Here is a 19,036-nt window from a genome sequence, read left to right as displayed (position 1 = left end):
CCATCCCCCCAAAAGAGAAGAAAAAACGGAAAAAAAAAAAAAAAGGAGAGATCTTCGAGCACGAGAATCGGAGACGGTACGTACCAATCGCCCACCTAACCCACCACCCCTTCTCCCTCCACGCCCGCACCTTGACCTCCCTGAAGATAACCCAGCCGTCCTCTCGCCCAAAAACCTCCAGGAACATCCCCGCCCCGTACTGCCGCAACTCCAAGCCGGAGCCGACTTTCCAGCGCGCGACGACGGCTCGCACGTGGGACTCCGGCAGGCCGCGCGCGGTGATGAGCTGGTGCGCGAGGAAGTCGCGGATTTCGTCTGGCGGGGCGCGTGTGGAGGGGAAGGCGGGGACGTGGGAGAGGAGCTCGGAGTCGGAGTCGGTGTGGAGGGGGACGGTGGAGGGGGAGAGGAGGGGGGTTTCTTTTGTGTTGGTGAGGAGGAACATTTTGCGGTGGGGGGTTGTTCGGGTTGGGTGCGTGTTTGCCGATTTCAGGATGGTGGCGGCGAGGGTTGTAGAGTCGGGAAATGGATGGTAGCGAGGCGAAAGGGCTTGTGTTGTTTATGTTTCGCAGGAGTGGTGGGTTGCTACAAATGTGCGATCGAAGACTGGCTCCGCTTCGTCCGGGAAGGTAATTCGTGCTCTGCCAATGCAGACAGATGTTTTGCTGCTGAGCACAAGATGGATGGTCCCGTTTCGTTTGCCTTTGGGGAAATATTCGCAACATCTCCAGAATTGGGATTGGTATCCTTCATGGTTCCCTGGTGTGTTGGAGAGGGTGGCTGATGGTCATAAAATGCATTGGTCATTCCTATCAACAGCCCAACCGCCAAAAGAGCTAGCTAATGTTCAGAAGTAAAAACTCAGGGGTATAATGTTGCTCTCCAATCACGAGAGCCCGGCAAGAAAAGAATCACACAAGAAAGAATCGACGGGCTCTAAAATTCCCTTTGCCCGTCGCCATGTTCCAAACCGCAGGCTTGCTAACCCTCCTCTTTCCTCGAAAACGCCGTCGCTCATAACTAAGCAGAGCATCCGCCTCTATATCCAATTGATATCAAAGTCGTATTCGCACTTTCAAAGCGCCATGCGATTACCGCGTTCTCACGCTGAAAGTCTGGCTTTCGTTGGTGTCCCTGCGAAGATTATCCGGTCTCGCGGCAGGGCTCATCTGACCCGCGATGTGCCCGCCGAGCGCGCTCAAGCTCGCACCGCCATCATCCCGGCGCGTCATGCTCTGTGCGCGCGAATGCGCCGGGCTCTGTCCAGCATGTAGGCTGAATTGAGACGAGGAAGGCGGATACTCGTGAGACGACGTCAACGGGCCGGTCAAAGAAATGTTCGAGGGACGCCTGTTAACAGAGCTGGAGCTGTTGTGAGCGTTGCCTGAGTTGGCGAAGTAGTTGGCGCTGTTGGGTGCGTTCGCTCCGCTGCCAGCTCCGCGTCGCTGGCCTTCAGCATCGTAGGCGTTCAGGTGACGGCGCTCGTTGGTGCTGAATCTGTTGGGCGCGTTCTCAAAATCTTTGCCGCCGATGGTCGTCGAGACAGGCGGCGCGGTGCGGAAGCGGCGATTAGCGGTGATACTATCACGACTTCCTTCCTCGTCTATGAGAACGACCATCCAAACACCGACGGCGCCGGTGTGACCAAACAGTGGGGTGCAATGAATCCATCGTGGGCGGCCTTCGCCCTCGCCATCCTCGTCGGGTTTTGCGAGCCACCTGATCTTTGCAGTGACACCACGACCTTCGCCGAGCGCAGCAGCTAGATCGGCACGCACACGTGGAGAGCCACCAATGCGATGGAGGAAAGGAGACTGCAAGATTCCAGGGACGCGGAGCGATGGCGAGGTGAACAAGATTCGCAGAGAGGGAGAAGGTCGAATGAGGAGGTACTGTCGTCGATGTCAGCAAAAGATCACAGTCATCTCACCACAGCAGGAGCGCCAACGAGGTTCTGCCTGAGGCCACTACTTACGTTCTGGTAAACACCAGCGAGCTTGCCGTTGATACGCTCCTTGTCCACGAGAGGCACACCAGGCGCCATGCGGTCCCTTTGCCTGTCGAGAACATCCTGGCTAGGATCGGAAAGCATGAGTCGCGGCCGGTTGCGGTCCGCGCCATGGATGCTTTCCGAATCGCTGTCGTCAACATACTCCCTGTGCATCCGGCCGCCATGACGGCGGACAAGATCGAGCTCAGCGCCATTGAACATCTCAGAAAGCTGCTGGAACTCCTTGCCCTTCTTCTTTCTCTTCTCGTGATCCTCCCGCTCGTACTCTTCATCGACGAGTTTCGCGAGTCCGGGAAGGTCGCTGCAGGTCTTGAGTAGGCCACTAACGTCAACCTGGGCGCCAATGAAGTAACGGACAGTGCCCTTGCTGTCCATGAGCGGCGCGATCATTAAGAGGTTCATGAATGGGCTGCCGTCACGTCGGTAGTTGACAAACACTTCGGTCTGTTCCCTGCCAGCCGCACATGCTTCGGCCAAGCGTCGGGGCGAATTCGGATCGGTCTTCGGCCCTTGAAGGAAGCGGCAATTACGCCCGATGGAGTAGTTCATTCCGTACTGGGTTGTGCGAGCAAATTCTTCAGAAGCAAACACGATGGGGTTGTCGTGTCTGGAAGGATCGCTAAGACAGAAGACTTCCGCCAATCCTTCACTCGCTTCTCTCAGGTGAGGGGCCAGGGTACCAGTGATGCGTTTCTGAATGCTAGTCGAGACGACCTGAATCCATGTGTAGCAGATGTACGCGGGCAAGTCCTCCCTGACGAGGATTTCGAATGCCTTGTTGGCCTTTTCTTGGAGAGTGGCGTTCGCGGTCTGCTGAGCAATCTCCTTAGTGAAGTCGCAAGACGGGATTGGTTCCAGAGCCTCGGCGACAGCATTGGCGTAATGGATTGCACGAAGAGCCTTCAGTGCGTCCAGATAGTAAATCAGTAGCGGTATGCTTTGAGGTCTGTGCGAGCTGAGAAAGCCATTGAACTTGAGCAGAAGTTTGGGATCGGCAAAGATAGCACTGAGGTGTTCCTTTGACAGAAGCTGTTCGGCCTGCTTCTCTAGTTCGTACAGACCGACGTTGCCGTCCTTCTGCGCCGGCTCTACAAGATCGAATGAGCGAGGGTCGTCCTCCACTAAAGGCTCCAGCGCATGAGCGTCATTGCCGTCAAGGGCCTTGCTCTGCAAAGGTGGAAGAGTGTGGATGGAAGTTGCTGTGGTGTCGATGGAGTCGCGAGAATCTCTGCTGCTCCGGTCGCCGATGCCCGCGTGAGGATCGGTCATTGCGCCTGGCGACCCTGGCTCTGAGTCGGAATTTGCAACGGAATTTACAGAACTTGATGGCGCCGCTGGCATGCACTCGAGTATCTGGCTGATGCTGTTTCGTCGAGTGATATTTACAACGTTGTTGTTGTGTGCCGAACTGCTCGAGCAACTGTCAGCATCTTGGCTCGAATGATCATCGATCTCCGCCACAACGAACCTAATCCTCGGCGGAATGCGAATACTGTTGCGAGTCCAGGTCCTTGGAACTTCCCCGGTGGACTCGGCAGTGTTGAAGTTGGGCTCGGGAGGCGTCGGAAGACTCGCGTGGTAGTATTTGGAGAAGACACTCGCTGGCGACAATGGCCGAGAAGAGGAGTCGCGCGAGGGTCGATTGCCGTGCTGCGAGTCTTGTGCAACCGGCTTGTTGCGGGGCGGCTCCGACGAAGTCAATTGGGAGTCGTGCGAGGCACGCCCGGGAGTCGCAGTGTGAGCTAATTCGGCGCGATCTGGGATGCCTTGTTCCTGCAGACGGGATGCAGGGCGAGAACCGATGGCGTCTGAGGCGGCGCGGATCTCACGACGGCCGCTGGCGGTCTGATGCGGATACTGAGAAGAGGGAACGTCAGTGTCTTGAATGATGAGAGCAGGCTCAGCGGAGTGGCAGTGAAATTGTGACAGATCGGCCGTACGTCAAGCGTGCATGGGCATGGTCGAAAGATCTGCCCACGCGAGATGGCGGCGTCCGTGGGCAGAAGCCAGATGATCGCCGCAAGGTGTGCGCTCTGTTTGGCTGTCGGGTGGGATCAGCCGAAGCCCGGACCCACCGGCCGACGGGCATGACGCGCACGCAGCCGAGGGCTTTCGCGCCGTGGCCTGTCAGCATCACCGATGAGGCTCGATGTGGCCGTGGGGTGGCGCCAGTCGTGAGCATTCGTATCGACGCTACCACCGCGATCAAGCCACTGGTGTCGATATCGTGCCATGATGCCAAGTCGACGTCGATGTGCGGGCAGATGGAGGGTTGATGAGTCGTGCGAGGAGGAAAGAAAGGAGAAACGGAGACTCACCAGGCGGTAGACGGGCCCCATGATGGCTGGCTGGTCGGCGAGGAACTGGGCGAGATCGTCTTCGACAAAGGCCGCTTCGGAGCTCTGGAAGGAGCGCCTTAACGAAATGCGCCTGGCATCCGACCGTGACCCGGCGTGGCCCAAGGAGGCGGCAGAGTCGCGCTTGAAGAGGGGAGAGAGCGGGTGAAGGCTGTTGGTGCTGCTGGCCGAGTTGCGGGCTGCGGCGCTGAGGGTGCTGGTCGAGTCCTGACGAGACATGGTGCTTAATATCAAGGGTTGCGGCACTACTTGAGAGGCGACCGAGGCGCGCTTCTGCCGCATGCAGTAACAGTGATTGCAGCGCGGCAGGCGATCCCATCCACCGTGCCGCCTATAATCCGCGACGCCGTCGCTATATCAGAGGTTCTGATGGGGAAGGGGAGGAGGAAGGGCTGCGACGGGCCGGCGCAGGTCAGAGACAGGTCGGGAGCCGCACGCTGGGTGGAGGGTGTCGATCGGGCTGAGCTTGTCGCTGGTGCTTAGGAGGAGGCACGTATAGGTGGGAGAGTCGATTGTGCGATGCCTTCGAGCGAGGCGGGCGTGCGCGCGAGCGAGATAATAAAATGTCCCCTGATCATCGCTACGCCTGATGCCCTCGCGCAATGCGTGCTATTTCGGCCGGGCAACTCCTGCGCGCCGCTCCCAAATCGTGGGCAGCTGGGCCCGACAGCACATGCACGGCAGACCCTCTCGCACGCCGCACGGCCAATGGGGGCGGCAGCCGGCGGTCTGTGGAGTGCAAGCTCCTGCAGTAGAGCGAGATGGCTCCGCCGTTGGCAGGCCTGGCGCGCACACCGGGCGCCGGCCATGGCCTTCCGCTGGCCCAAGTCAAACCTGCGGCTTCATCTGGTCTCGTGAAGTCTGCGCGCCATGCGGGCATGCGAGGGCGACGCAGGACGCACGCGTAAGGCGAGGGGGACATTGCTCTCGCGAGGCCGCGCGAAGGATGATGAGACGTCGTCCGCTGCCCCCACGATTTCCATCTCGCTTGCGCGTCGACAATCGGATCTTCGCAGGGGTGGCAGGCGGCGCGTCCAAATCAGACGAGACCCGGTGGCCTGGCCGGTGGGTTCACCAGCCTGCAGTGACAGTTCGCGATAGTTCTGGTCGGACGTCTCCCTGAGTTCGCGCGCGCATACACCCGTGGTCGCACCAACTCAAATAGTCGAGTCTATCCCCACAAGCCCACCCCTCCACCGTCCATCGCCAGCCACGCGAAGAGCCGCGCGCTCGATCGTGCAGCGACCGAGAACCGCCGCTGACAACACAAGCGCCACCGTATCGCGGTGGGCTTTGCAGCGGTTCCGCACGCCTGGTACTGTACGGCAAGATGGAGGGGATGTGCGATTGCAACAGCGTGACTAAAAGGGAAGCTTGAGCTCGCGTCCTCTTACTCGCGTGGGCGAGAGACCCTGACCAGACCACAACGTGTCGCGGTGCTCGGCAAGTGGACGGGAGTCATTCTTCCTTGCATTTTTGCCTTCGAAGTTTGGACTGCTCTCAGCCTAAGAATTTCTCCGTCTCGAGCCTACCACAGCGGCCCGACGTCGCATACAACGTGCTTGTCTGGCCGCGAAGAGGTGGTATGCGTCGAAAGAGAGTTCGAACTCTCCCTACCGAATGTTCGGGAGGATACGTTTGTCGGTGGCTGTCCGCTTCTCGAGATCGACACTCCGACCGGTGGACTATTGCTTGCAACGGCGTATCGTCCGACCCTCCGATGGGAACAACAACACATCTCGCACCGTTGCGAGCCAAACGCCCCAGAAGTGGGGTAAGAGATCGAGCATCAAAGCATGTCAAAGCAACCAGACCCTGCGCTCGCCCACTGAGGTGCGCCAACACCCACATACCGGTATACCCCTAGTCCGGTAGCTATAGCGGTGAGCGTGGTATAGCTCCACATCGGCAGCGCGCGCGGCATGCCTCTTCATGTCTCTCTTCTGAGAGGCCCATCCTCTGTACGCCTGCGACGGCATCTTCCTCCCCGAAGCTCTCCGCCCCTCCACTATTCTGGCTAGCGACTACGGGACCCAAGGCTTTGGATACTTGTCCCAATCTCAGTTCCCACATGCCAGGATCGAGGCTATACAAGATCTGGCGTATAGATGCGTGCGCCAGATCGGCACGACTTGGCGGCGTGTTGGGAGAGCCTTATGGGTTGCATGCGGAGTATCTTGCCTATCTCCTCTCGTTGTGGTGTAAGTCGGACCTAGTGCCTTCGATAGCCTGCGTTGGAGGTTGGTGTATTTTCCTCCTTCCGCTAGGCAACTTCGACTAGGATGGAGTTCGGACGGCAGTTTATTGTATGTCGGCAGTAGGTCCGATCGACACGAGATAGGATGGTGCTTTCCAATGGCGGCACCGCCCGCAAATGGGACTTCCATGGTAGCATAATTGCGTGTTCGCTTGATGGCCGACGTGATTCGCGTTGTCGGGGCTCACCTTCATTTGCCTAAAGCGATCAGTACCGTCATCATCTCTGGATGAATGACACTCCCGTTAGGTTACCTCTGCTGTCGCTTATGCCCATTTAAACTGCGTATACTAATAAATCGAGTTTCTGTTAACGCAGACAGATTGTAGCCACGAACCTTTACATGCCCTGTTCAGATCATTACTTTCTCGCTGCTAGCAGACAACTGTTCAAAGTGATGGAGGCCTGATACACCCCTTATCATTCCTTTTTCTGCGATTCATTATGGACCAGAATTTCTTCCTAAATTTCAACCATTCTGATACATGTTTTCCCACAAGCCACCTGTAGAAGCGCCTGTCACATGGCGAGTATTTGTTCAATCACTTCAACTTCCGTATACGACAGTCGTCTGCGATTACGTCATTCCGGGCGGACGACGGTGAGCGCGTGTGGACGGTTTACTTGAGCACCCATTTCCGAGAATGCTGAAGCAAAGTCGACCGTTATTGTGTATGTAAAACTTTCTCAGCGCATTTGCTGACAACAACGAAAAAGTCGTGCCGTACAGGAAATCACCGCCATCACTTCGTGCAGCGTGGCGTGGGGGCAGCGACGCAAGGTGGGGTTCGGAGATAAGGCATACCACTCTTTAGTCCCGCGCCGCCAACACTACACTCCTCTAACAATATCATCATCATCTAGGATCCTATCCATCATTATCAAGTGACATTTGCTATCATATAGACAGTCTCTATTATCGTCACCTTAAAGCGTGCGAAGCCCTCATTCACACCCTGGCTGGTCCGCCAAATGGCGTCACTGCTCGAGCTGAGCCACGAGCTGTTACACTGCATCTTCACGGAGATTTCGCCCACAGACTTGTCCTCGATAAGCCGTACATGTAAAGACCTCAACCGCTACGTCTGCGGCAACAAGCTCCTGCACAAGGACATCTACCGACGGCGATATGATCCGCCGGACTCGGAGCTGGACTGGGAGACCCAAGTCCACAATCTGTTCGAGCTAGAGAGAATCCTAGAATCCGAAGACCACGAAGTGAAACGCGAAGCGCTGGGCACCGTTGCGGAGCGTATTGACCACCTGCTAGAGACGTCCGCCTCTGATCCCGACGCGAGCCTGAACATCCGCCTTCTGGCCGAGCACTTCGCCGACGTGGCCAACATCGACGTCTTTCTGTGCTCCAGCTCCCTCTTCAGCCGCGCCGGCAGCATCAGCCAGATCCCCGCCGCGACCGAAGAGCTCTGCCAGACGTCCGCCAAACTGCACTGCCTGTACGGCGTGCCGGTGGACGAAGTCCCAGCCCCCACGCCGTTCTTCGAGTGGCAGCCGCACGTGCAGTTTTCGTCGCCTTCGCGTACGAGGAGTGGGTCGAAGCCGAGGCTGACGCATACGTATGCGCGCTCGAAGGTGTACGATCTGAGGCAGTACACGGACGCGACGCTCTGGGGGCCTTTCCGCGACGATGGCTCGCAGCGGGTGGACTGGGAGAAGGTGGAGGCCATCATGATTGTGCTTGGGTTCAATCTGAGGAAGTTCACTGAGAGGTCTGGAGGTCGCTTTCCGTTGATCTGGGACGAGCCGTTCATTGGTGCTACGCCGAGGTCGTATATCTCGCTCCCGCCCGCTCCGGCACCTGATAAAGAGCTCGACGAAGAGCTTCTGAAGATCCGCGAACTTGCTCTTGGCCTCGATGCTCAGGATCCGTATGGGGTGACGGGGACTTGGATGCGTGTTGTTTGTTTCCTTGATTTCAACGATTTGTACGCCTTCAATTTCACGAAGCGCACGCCGGCGAACGAGCCGCGGGAACCTATAAACACAGAAGAAGGTATGTTTGGCATTGAGAATGCAGTGCTTCTGAGGTCTAACGATTACATTTCTCGTCTCAGCAATTCGACTAATCCGCGTGAAATGGCACGTCACCAAGATTGAGATGCCAAACTCACATAGCGAAAATGACGACGACGAAGACGAAGACGACGGGCTAGACTGGAGCAATTTCCAAGGCGAGCGGCTACCAATCGTCCATTTCGCGGGAACATCGAGGAGTCTCCATGCAAGCTGGGATCCAAACGCCAACAGCAAGATCCGTGGTGAGTCCACCCCAAGTCCCTTACAAGCTCAAAAATGGAGAAAGCTGAAACTGATGCGGAACGAGGCACCGTACGGCAAACGCCCGAGGGCCAGATCCGATGGACGACGTTTTCTATCTTCCACGGCGAGGAGCGCTGGCGCTCCGAAGGAATTCAGGTTGGCGGGCTGAGGTCTGCTCGGGGCGTGCTGGGAAACTGGTTCGATAAGTAGGATGAGGCTGACTCGGACGGATGTACCACTCCAACGCTGACATTGATTTGCTAGGGACTACGATATCCATGGCCCCGCAGGCCCAACGGCGTTCTGGAAGGAGACCGACACGTTGGAAGAGGAGAACAATACCAGTACGCCTCTAGCCGACCTCTGATTATTATTCCGCTTTTCCTAGGACTGGTCCTAACTGATGATAAGACTAGGTTGATTAAGTTTTTCTTTCCTACTTTCGAAAATTATACCCGTGGTGGCTGTGATGTTGGGACACGGGCAGTGCCTGTTTATGAATATGCGAACCGGTTTCTAGCTTTGAATCCTCAGCTTTGATGTTGAACTTGACTTTATTCCTCTCCGCATTGCTCATCAGAGGTGCTACGTGCCACAGTTCTCGGGGAAGCCGTTGCTGCTCTTCAGAGGCAAAGGCTGCATTGCAGTTCAGCGTTCCAAGGCGACAGGGTAGAGCACAAGTGCCGCGAGCTTTCTTATTAGGCATTTATCCGAGTCGACCGCTGTCCCCGGTCTAGATTGCGCATGTCTCGAAGCGCCGCATCCCCTGTGCCTTTCGTGGGAGTTCAGACAGCTGCGGAGCTGGTACGGCGAGCCAGGACAGCACTCTGAAAAGATTCTGAATTGTCCGAGCAGATTCCAAGATCCATGCCGAGGTTGCATCCCGAAGCTGCGGACACGAGTCCAGATAGTTGCCTTCACAATCGGTCTTCGACTAGGTCACATCTCATTACCGCGAAGCACTGATGTTTAGGAAGTTCCGGCAAGCACGCCTCGACTTTCGCGCGACAGCAGTGCTGTTCTCCAGGTCCGCCGCGTGGAAAGGCGAAGAGTTGATCTCGTGCGCAAAATACTCATCCATCACTCTCGTCGCCCTCGCCCTCAAAATCCTCGATGCCATCCGCCATCGCGAGGTCTCCCTCCGCGTCAACCGCGCCATCTACAGCCTTTACTGCCGCGTCAGCATCGCCACCGTTGGCTCGTTGGGCGCGCCGAATCTGCAACCTGGCGCGTCGAATGGCTTCCTCCTCGGATTTGCGGATGGTGCCAGAGAGGCGAACGACCTGAAAGACGCAGGGCACCTCGCCAGCCTTGACTGGCATAGAAGTCATGAAACTGAGTGCGGCCCAGACCATGCGGTAGTGCGCGCGTGCGACGCGGATGATGGCGGTGCTTGTTGCTTGGGAGCAGTATTTGACTGTGACGGTGTCAGTAGGATGTCAGATTGGAGAGGAGACGCGATCAATCGTACCCATTAAACTGCCGGAAACCATGCCAGATCCATAGTCGCCGAAGAGATCCGCGACGCCTTCGCGGATCAGGCGTGAGAGAAGTTTGCCATTCAGGGAGTCTGGGCCAGGACGCCGGAATTGCACGGTATACGGTAGGCTATCTTTCGATCCGGCAGGCAATTGCTTCTTATTTTGAACTTCTTGCTCGGGATAAAGAATGTTGACCAGAAGGTAGCGGTACTTGATGCGGACCATGGCTGGGATGCAGGAACGGGAATTGGAGTACTTGGATAGCTCGGACCTTTCCTCTCTGTCTTCGCATGAACATTCAAATCAATCGCTCCGCATCACATCAGCAAATGAAGTCTGCCATGGAGATGCGAGTCGCGCATATGAAGCTCGTTCGCATGTTCGGGCGTGGCCCTGCAGGCGCGGGCGGCGCACGGCCCGGCGCAGAAAAGCGAGGCGGGCTTCGTCCGAGATGCCGAACATTTTCTAGAAAGGCTGCTGCCGAGCGGATCTTCAAATCTGGAACTTCTCGTTACGTTCAACCAATTTACTTTCCACAGCAACAATATGGCCGACAAGCGTTTCGCGGCCCTCGCGTCAGACCCGCGGTACCGTCTGCCTAGCAAAAAGCAGGCGCAGACCGCCGTCGATCCTCGATTCAAGCGCCTCTTCACCGACCAAGGGTTCCAGAAGAAGGCGACCGTCGACAGATATGGCCGGAAGTTGAAGCAGGGCAGTGGAAAGAAAGATATTGAGAAGCGGTTTAGGTTGGAGGACGAGGACGAAGACAATGAGCCAAAGAAGGGAAAATCTAAGAAGCCCACGAGAGAGGTCGTTGGAAGTTCGGATGAGAGCGAGGAAGAGAGCGATGATGGTGAAGATCTGGATGTTCACGATCCGGCGAGACAGGGAGGATTTGATGAATCATCCTCCGAAGAGGAGACAACATCAGAAGAGGAGGACAGCGCAGACGAAGATGAATTGGCGGATGCGACAGCTGGCGGCGAGCAGACAGAGCAGGTCCCTATGGGCGAAGCTTCTACGAGAATTGCTGCTGTAAATCTGGATTGGGATCACATTAGAGCTGCAGATATCATGGCCGTCGCATCCAGCTTCGCGCCGGCTGCGGGAAGAGTAGAGAGCGTCACAATCTTCCCTAGTGAATTTGGGCGTGAGCGCATGGAGCGCGAGGAGCTCGAGGGTCCGCCTAGAGAGATTTTTGCGAGCAGCAAGCGCAAGCAAGAGTCTGAGGACGAGTCAGACAGTGACGAGGACGAGGAGGAGAAGATCAAGAAGCGTCTGTTGAAGGAGCAGGCGGGAGAGGGCGAGGAGTTCGACGATGCAAAGCTGCGACAGTACCAGCTTGAGCGCCTGCGATACTACTACGCGGTTATCGAGTGCGACAACAAGACGACCGCCAAAGCAGTCTACGATGACTTGGACAACCGCGAATACCTGACTACCTCCAACTTCTTCGACCTTCGTTTCATCCCAGATGAGGTTTCCTTCGACGATGATACCCCTCGCGAGCAGTGCACAAAACTTCCTGATGGCTATAAGCCCAACGATTTCCGTACGGAAGCTCTCACTCACTCCAAAGTCCGCCTGACATGGGACGACGACGACACTACCCGCAAAGAAGTCCAAAAGCGCGCCTTCTCTCGCGCCGAGATGGACGAGAACGACCTGCAAGCCTACATCGGCTCCGACTCCTCGGACAACGACAGCGTCTCTTCGCGCAAATCCGTCAGCGCATCAGACCGCAAGGCCAACAAGCGCGAGGCGGAGAGGCAGAAAATGCGTGCCGCCCTCGGTCTCTCTGAGGAGTCCTCGCGCTCGAAGAAGTCTAAGGACGAGCCCGTCGGCGACATGCAGATCACTTTCTCCTCGGGCTTGAACGCGAACAAGGATTCCAAGGGCGTCTTCGAGAACGAGCCGCAGGACGAAGAGAGCACACGCCAGCGCTACATCCGCAAGGAGAAAGAGCGCAAGCAGCGCCGCAAGGACAAGAACAAGGCCGGCCGTTGCGAGGAGGAAGAGAACGGCGGCCACAGCGGCTCAGAGCAGGAAGGCGGCCCGGCCGCGGACGCTGCCGACGAAGAAGACCCGTTCAACGACCCATTCTTCAACGACCCTAACGCTGCCGCTGCGGCCGAGAAGTCTGCTCGCAAAGCCGACAAGGCGAAGAAGCGCGCTGAGCGCGATGCCGAAGAGGCTGCAGCCGCGTCGCGCCGCGCAGAGCTCGAGCTGCTCATGGCGGACGACGAGGCCAACGGCGAGGGCGTGCGCCACTTCGACATGCGTGAGATCGAGAAGGCCGAGAAGGAGGCCCGTCGTAAGGGCAAGGGCAAAGGAAGGAAGGGCAGCAAGAATACCGAAGAAGCGGTGAAGGACGACTTCAAGGTCGAAGCTGAGGACCCGCGTTTCAAGGCCTTGTTTGACAGCCATGAGTATGCTATCGATCCGACCAACCCGAGGTTCAAGAGCACTGAGGGCATGAAGAGTCTGCTTGAGGAGGGCAGGAAGAAGAGGAAGAGGCACGATCAGGATGGCGGCGCTGAGGAAGTCACGGTCGCGAAAAAGAAGGGCAAAGCTGGCAAGGAGGCTAAGGGTGGAGATGAAGAGTTGCAAGGCCTGGTTGCGAGGCTGAAAAAAGGGAAGGGCAAGTCAAAATAAAGAGTCGAGCTCAAGTGAATGAATGTAATATTTCCGAGGCAGCCGGTCTGGCGTCCAAACGCACAACACGTCACCTCGACCACATGCACTATGTTCTGAAATGACCGAAAACGCCTTGCGGCTTATTGACTACCTCCGCCCCTTTCTCCCGGTCCTGTTCCTTCTTTGAGACTCGTTCTTCATATGCCGCCTGCGAGCTTTTTTCTCCAGAGCTAAGCAGCGTTCTAGTTCAAGCACTGCTCCAGAGGCATCGCCCTGCGAAGCCAAAAAGCAAGCTTTCACCCGGCTGTGATGAGCCATCGAAAGATTGTTGTGGACAGCAGAGCTCGTGCCAAATTTCCGTTGGATGCCGAGAAGACGAGGATTTCCCATGCCAGATCCTCCCGCTTCTGGAAGAGGAAGTGTTTCGTCCTGGTATGAGGGGAAAGGGTCGAAGTTATAAAGTAGCCCATTACGCGTTTTCGAGTATAAATCCATCAAAGGGGTTGGTTCGAATAGTACAGGCGCCGCCAGCAAAGGAGTAGTGTCTGCGCCGTCGAATTGAGAGATGTTGGTCTCCAAATCTCTAAGGTACAGAATTCGTGACGGATTTGCTTGCGAGCTTGAACTGCGCGTTTCATTTTCCGCAGAAGTCAAAGTAAGCTCGACTCGTCCAGGCCTGTCGACAGTGATTCGAGCAAACTCAGGTGCGGTTGGGTGAGGGTATGCGATTTCCCCGATACTAGCTACTGTGATGGGCTCAGAATCCAAATCAGGGTAAGCATTCAAGGGAAAGTAGACCCCATTCCCTTGCCTTGTGCTGCGTGGTGATGATGAGAAGGATGAATCGGCCATAGACTCCCCACCTTGCTGCAAAATTGTAGGGTCAATAGTCGCAGAGTTCAGCGAGCTCGCGTCCAATCCGTTTTCACCCGGCAGCATTGCACACGAAGGTGGAATTGGATTGCTCCATTCCGTTTGCCCGTCGACGTAGCCCTGACAATACATGGCAGAATTATGCGGGCCAAAAGGCCTGTTGTTAAATCCGGCATCGAAACCATTGATCCAGTCTTGCGGCGCTTCGACAAGGTCGATTTCTGTCTTGTTGCTGGCCGGGCGGCATCCGTCCGAGCCTGTGGAGCTTTGGGCATGCCCCTCGCAAGAGTCCTCCTCGAAGGAAAAAGTAATAGGTCGGTCGAGAGCAGGATCGTACCACTGTATGTTCTCTTCATAGTCGATGCTTTCCTATGCATCGGGATCGATGTTCTCCCGGTCGGGATGTGGATTTGTGTGCGGAGCGGCCGCATCCTACGAGGCCTCGTTCTCCAACTTGCTAATCGGCACCGTAGCGCCAGATGGGCGTTGCTCGTCGACGTCCATGCTCTCTGGGTCGTGAGCTGCGCCGTTCGTTGCCTGCTCCTCTGCGCCTTCGCCCATGTGTTGATCGAGGGTCTTTTGACCGTTCGTGGCACCGTTGGCTTTCGCGGCGGGTTCTTTGGCTTGCTTCTGCTTTGCTTGTTTGTAGGTCTGAGTCTTGGGCACGACGTCTGTGAGGAACTCGAGGTTCTCCACTCGAGCGACTGCGTTTGCTACATGTCTGTCAGCGAGAGACAGCAGATGTCCGGGACTGATGAAACTTACCAACGTCACGGTACTGGATATTCCTCCTTGGCTTGCGCTCTGACTTGACAACGTTGTGTGATTGTTCCACGAGATGCTGCAGGAACATCTCAGTAGCGACGGTGATAACGAAGGCGGCGTTGTTCGAGCAATTGTTGATATCGTCGTCCTGAGCTATGATTTTCTTCACGCGAGCGACTGAGAAGTGATATGTTAGAGATGTCAAGGCGGATCTTTGAAGGTGTTTATGCTTGGTAGTGTCGATAACAATAACAGGAAGGGATGTGCAAGCTACTGAGGACTAGGTTGGACATACGCGGTAGGGACACAGTGCCAGTAATCTCCTTGGAAGGAGCTATAGGAGTGTTGTTGTACGGCATTCTGAGGACGTGAGGGCGTGGGTTTCGAAAGCCGCAATAGCCTGGAGTTGTCGAATTTGGCAATATGGCGAATTTGCAGCAATCGACGCGTCTGTACGCGGTGTTGGTGGGCAGAGGGGTTACGGTGGTGGAGAGGGTCGAGAGTTCAAGAGTTTGAGGGCGGAGGTTGACGCGCGGGACGGTGACGGTGCTGGCTGATCGGCTGTCGCTCTTCACATGCAATCTGCCAAGCACGACGAGAGCTTGCCTTAAAGATATCTACCTCTACAGCACTTTAGAAACTTGCGCGCACAGTCAAAGCCAGGCGCTTTCATTGCAGTCTCGCGCCATGTCACTCTGATCGAGATTCATCAGCATATCGACTCCTTGCAATACCCTAACGAAAGAATACAAGCGCGTCGCGATCACCAGCAGTACAGTCTTCCACGTCGATCAACAGGATGGCACGCTTCTATCCGATCTACCCGCGGAGGAGCGACGGCAAGTTCGAGATCTTTGCCAAAGGCAAATTGAGAGAGCCCAACCAACCGACAGACGCACAACTGGATCAGAAGCCCGATAAGAATGGTGTCAGCGACTTCTACCGTGAGGTCGCTTCAGACGAGATCAAGCACTTGGATTGGAGACGAAAGCTAGGCAGCATGCTGGCACGCGAATTAGAATGGAGAGATCCCACAGGAAGTGGTGTGTATGACATCCTGCCCTTTAACCAAGGCGCAATCGCTCATACTTCTTAGACAATGGCTGCATGCTCGTCACGTTCCCGGAAGGCTATCGCTTGTATGAACACGTCAAGAAGACAGAAAAGGATGGAGAAACGGAGGTGAAGACCAAGACACATGCAGGAGGAGGCAATGACAGACAAGACGCATACCTCTACGGCCATCCTACAGGACGGAAGAAGCGCTTCCGCAGCCCCGCAGACTTCTTTCCACATTTGCTATGGCTATGCACGGACGAGAGTGGCGATCCGGATAACTGTGCTTGCAAGATCTGCTCTCCAGAAGATGTTGATACTGGGTCCAGCAGGGTCGCCAAGGCAGAGAAGCCTGCGAAGCAGGAGGTCAAGCCGGAACCAGAGCCGAAGACTGTTCCGGCGAGTTCATTTGCAACACGACCACAACCCGTAGCCCAAGAGTCGCCTCGTCCGGCGGTTCCTACCCCTCAACAAGCACAGCAGTCACAACAACGACCAAGCCCAATGCCACCTGCGAAGACTATCGATCAGCAAGACGACCGACGTGGCAACTTCATGTATCGCCCGGGAGAAGTGGTATGGTTCAGTCGAGTTCAAGCGTGGGGTCTAGGCGTGGTAATGCGACGATGGAAATCTTCTGCCGGCCAAGTCAGCTACACTGTGCAACCACTGACATATCCTCACGGTCCGTCGGTGGCAGTCACCAAGACATCCGAGTTCGACATGCGGCCTTGGTTAGCTTGGAGTGTCCCAGCGTTCACCTACCCGGGACTTAACAATACTGCGGAACCGCCACGGTACGAAGCTCTGGACTGGAATGCTTTACGGTCAGGAGCGTTCGGAACTGGCGGTGACATGGAAGTGGACGCTTCGATTCTGGCAGCCAAGAGTATAGACTCGACTTATACCCCGTTCGGCCAGTCTCGGGTCGTCGAGGCTGAGCCTGGAGTGTCTGAAACTCATTTTGACGGGCTTTACCTCGGAGGAGAGAAACTCTGGGTCGGCGAACCCGTGCGATTAGCTATAGGGTCGGGAACAGACATAATGGTTGTCCAATCCGTGGTGGAGCGGCGAAAGACGGCAGCCATGACTGGTCAAGTCCTCCAGCAGTCGATGCATTTCGTTGGAGACATCTATTCGCTCGTTAATGTCCAGCATGATGATCCCAACGTTCCGACACCTGCTGCACCAAGCATGAATTCCCAACTACCAGAGCGCCTCACCCGGGACTTAGGCTTTCGCAATTCACGGTCGATCCACGTGAAGCGTGTCGCTAGCTACTGGAAGCTTATGCGTGGGCAGGCACGTATCGATCTGGATGCTGTCAAAGGTCGTTGGTACGAAGCCAGTACCCTCCTACCCATCCTTCAGGGCCAAGCGGCTTTCGATGGTATGGCCGCTAAGGGCGACATCCAAGAAGCCTCGCTTTGGATGAACAGCCGCGACGATTGCCAGAACGCCAACAGAGCTCCCAACCTACCGAAAATCCGCAGTCAGAACATCAAGACGCCAAGTCGTCGTGACGCGCTGGGGCATGCTCTTCCAGCTGGTGCGGAGATCCAAGACACACCGACGCAGCAGCAGCAGCAGCAGCAGCAGCAGCAGTCACTGCCTGCAAACATGGACCCGTCCCTTGATGATTCTACAGGTACCCAGGCTATCAACATTGATCCGCGGTTTGATACCGCGCAGAACATTGGGCAGGGTGACGCAGACCTCAATCATTTTATGAACATGGATCACGCAGAGAGGCCTGGTTTTGGCCAAGATTATGGCAATCAGTCGCAAGATTTCTATTAAATGAAGGGGAAGCGAAGCTGGGCAATGCAAAATGGCCACACTGGTTGATATGATCATGTGAAAATGAAAGAAAACCCTCCTCCGCATCCCTTTTGCCTAGTGGTGTCGGCGGATCTTAGGTTTGCAATCACGCCTCCAAAAGAGCACGTACCGCCAACTCAAAGCCCCTTTGCCGTCTTCAGAAAGCTTATTCATCCTCTGTCTTGACCCCCGGTTCTTTCTTCACAATGCTCGACTCGAGCTTCACCGGAGTTGAGAGATCACCCTCCGCCTTGACCGGCTCGGTCTTGACTTTCTTGCCTGGCTTTGCCTGCAAGCTCTCCCCAAGATCGGCCTTTTTCGCCTCTCGCTTGAGCTTATTGGCAGCATCCCTCGCATCGTTCCTCTCCTGTACGTCTTCTGGGTCTTTCAAACGATGCCCCAGCCCATGCTTACTCTGCTTATTCCTCGCTCTGTAAAGACACCCTTCGCCATGAGCCTCCTTGCCAAGCATGTAGGCACTGCCTTCGCCAACCCATGGGATCATGCAGCGGCTGCAGAAGCGATAGCCGCAGCGACACTGAGTGAAGCCGCACTTTTCGGTTTCAATAGTGACATCGCAGCTAGGGCAAAACTTGAAGAGATCGCGGGTCTGCCGCTCTGCGGTAGCGTGAAGTTCGGTTTGGCGGGCGTGGTAGTTTTCGCAAGATTCGTCGATATGTTCGGGGCGATCGCAGTCGACGCAGACCTCAAAGCCGCAAGAGCCGCAAGTGAAGACGCGGCCGTCTTTCTCGCGATCGAAGGGTTGATGGAGCGAGGTGCAGCGCGCCATGCAGACTATTCCGGTCTTCAATTTCTCAGCGTACCTTGAATTATGTTAGCATAGATCAGTACAGACCAGTATGGACCATTCACTGGTCCTCCATTCCGGTCCACACTACCCCAGCCCGGGTCAACATACCTGTACGCTGTTCCAACCCGCGCCAGTTTCGCAAGCTCATCGATACTGATGGTCGCCTTGCAGAATAGGCATTCAATCTCATGGGGATGCTTCTCTTCGACCTGCTGGCTCAGCCAGGCCTCCCAGCATTCCCCACAAGCGCGCTCGTCGTCGCTCTTATGCTTGCTCTCATGGCCCTTGGGGGAGACTTTGAGCGACGATACGTCCGAGGCGCAGATATTGCAGTTCTTGCAGTTCTTCATTGCGGAGGTTGCTCGTCGAGGATTTCGGCGATATCAGTTGTAATGTCGTCAGTAGTACTAAGTATATATGAGACCGTGATCGGTGACTATATACAGTACAGTGTGATCAGTCAGTGCTTCATCAAATGGGAGGCCAGCGTCTTCACATGATAGCGGTATTCACATGTATGAGCAGATGACATGACTAGTCAGTAGTGACTTAAGTGTGGACTGAATGTGACTGCGATGGCATCCTCATTAGCAGTCAAGTGGTCATTCTAGGATATCGTCTTTCCTATCTATATACTCATAGTGAGCTAAGAGTAAGATTACAAGGAGTTACCCTTTAGAAACATTATAAATA

General features: G+C 55.8%; 7 protein-coding genes across 7 annotated transcripts; 3 read left to right on the top strand and 4 right to left on the bottom strand.

Annotated features, from left to right (window-relative positions):
- Positions 1–778: 778 nt before the first annotated feature.
- On the bottom strand, positions 779–4,864 carry WHR41_03978 (uncharacterized protein). The gene is made up of 4 exons (XM_069372584.1): positions 4,327–4,864; positions 3,477–3,865; positions 1,973–3,416; positions 779–1,889 (listed from the first exon to the last, which is right to left on the bottom strand). Exons 1-4 carry the CDS (start codon positions 4,645–4,647, stop codon positions 1,089–1,091), a joined length of 2,955 nt encoding a protein of 984 aa, XP_069230474.1. The 5' UTR covers positions 4,648–4,864; the 3' UTR covers positions 779–1,088.
- Positions 4,865–7,457: 2,593 nt separating this feature from the next.
- WHR41_03977 (uncharacterized protein) lies at positions 7,458–9,669 on the top strand. The gene is made up of 5 exons (XM_069372583.1): positions 7,458–8,633; positions 8,695–8,898; positions 8,964–9,105; positions 9,164–9,243; positions 9,311–9,669. Exons 1-5 carry the CDS (start codon positions 7,595–7,597, stop codon positions 9,313–9,315), a joined length of 1,470 nt encoding a protein of 489 aa, XP_069230470.1. The 5' UTR covers positions 7,458–7,594; the 3' UTR covers positions 9,316–9,669.
- WHR41_03976 (uncharacterized protein) lies at positions 9,251–10,758 on the bottom strand. The gene is made up of 2 exons (XM_069372582.1): positions 10,371–10,758; positions 9,251–10,316 (listed from the first exon to the last, which is right to left on the bottom strand). The coding sequence occupies exons 1-2, from the start codon at positions 10,603–10,605 to the stop codon at positions 9,973–9,975; spliced, it is 579 nt and encodes a 192-aa protein (XP_069230471.1). The 5' UTR covers positions 10,606–10,758; the 3' UTR covers positions 9,251–9,972.
- Positions 10,759–10,926: 168 nt separating this feature from the next.
- On the top strand, positions 10,927–13,035 carry WHR41_03975 (uncharacterized protein; the record flags this gene model as incomplete). Its single annotated transcript, XM_069372581.1, has 1 exon — positions 10,927–13,035. One exon carries the CDS (start codon positions 10,927–10,929, stop codon positions 13,033–13,035), a length of 2,109 nt encoding a protein of 702 aa, XP_069230472.1.
- Positions 13,033–15,176, bottom strand: WHR41_03974 (uncharacterized protein). Its single transcript, XM_069372580.1, has 3 exons — positions 14,951–15,176; positions 14,656–14,832; positions 13,033–14,603 (listed from the first exon to the last, which is right to left on the bottom strand). The coding sequence occupies exons 1-3, from the start codon at positions 15,012–15,014 to the stop codon at positions 14,323–14,325; spliced, it is 522 nt and encodes a 173-aa protein (XP_069230473.1). The 5' UTR covers positions 15,015–15,176; the 3' UTR covers positions 13,033–14,322.
- A 97-nt stretch (positions 15,177–15,273) lies between these two features.
- WHR41_03973 (uncharacterized protein) lies at positions 15,274–17,511 on the top strand (the record flags this gene model as incomplete). Its single annotated transcript, XM_069372579.1, has 2 exons — positions 15,274–15,698; positions 15,752–17,511. The coding sequence occupies exons 1-2, from the start codon at positions 15,455–15,457 to the stop codon at positions 17,509–17,511; spliced, it is 2,004 nt and encodes a 667-aa protein (XP_069230466.1). The 5' UTR covers positions 15,274–15,454.
- A 187-nt stretch (positions 17,512–17,698) lies between these two features.
- WHR41_03972 (uncharacterized protein) lies at positions 17,699–18,693 on the bottom strand (the record flags this gene model as incomplete). The annotated part of the gene is made up of 2 exons (XM_069372578.1): positions 17,699–18,356; positions 18,452–18,693. The coding sequence occupies 2 exons, from the start codon at positions 18,691–18,693 to the stop codon at positions 17,699–17,701; spliced, it is 900 nt and encodes a 299-aa protein (XP_069230467.1).
- Positions 18,694–19,036: the final 343 nt, after the last annotated feature.

Source organism: Cladosporium halotolerans, assembly GCF_011745625.1.
Source record: "Cladosporium halotolerans strain TM138-S3 chromosome Unknown Sca10, whole genome shotgun sequence".
Taxonomy (NCBI): Eukaryota; Fungi; Ascomycota; class Dothideomycetes; order Cladosporiales; family Cladosporiaceae; genus Cladosporium; species Cladosporium halotolerans.
The sequence above is the reverse complement of the archived record's forward strand: the minus strand, read 5'-3'. Positions and strand labels throughout refer to the sequence as shown.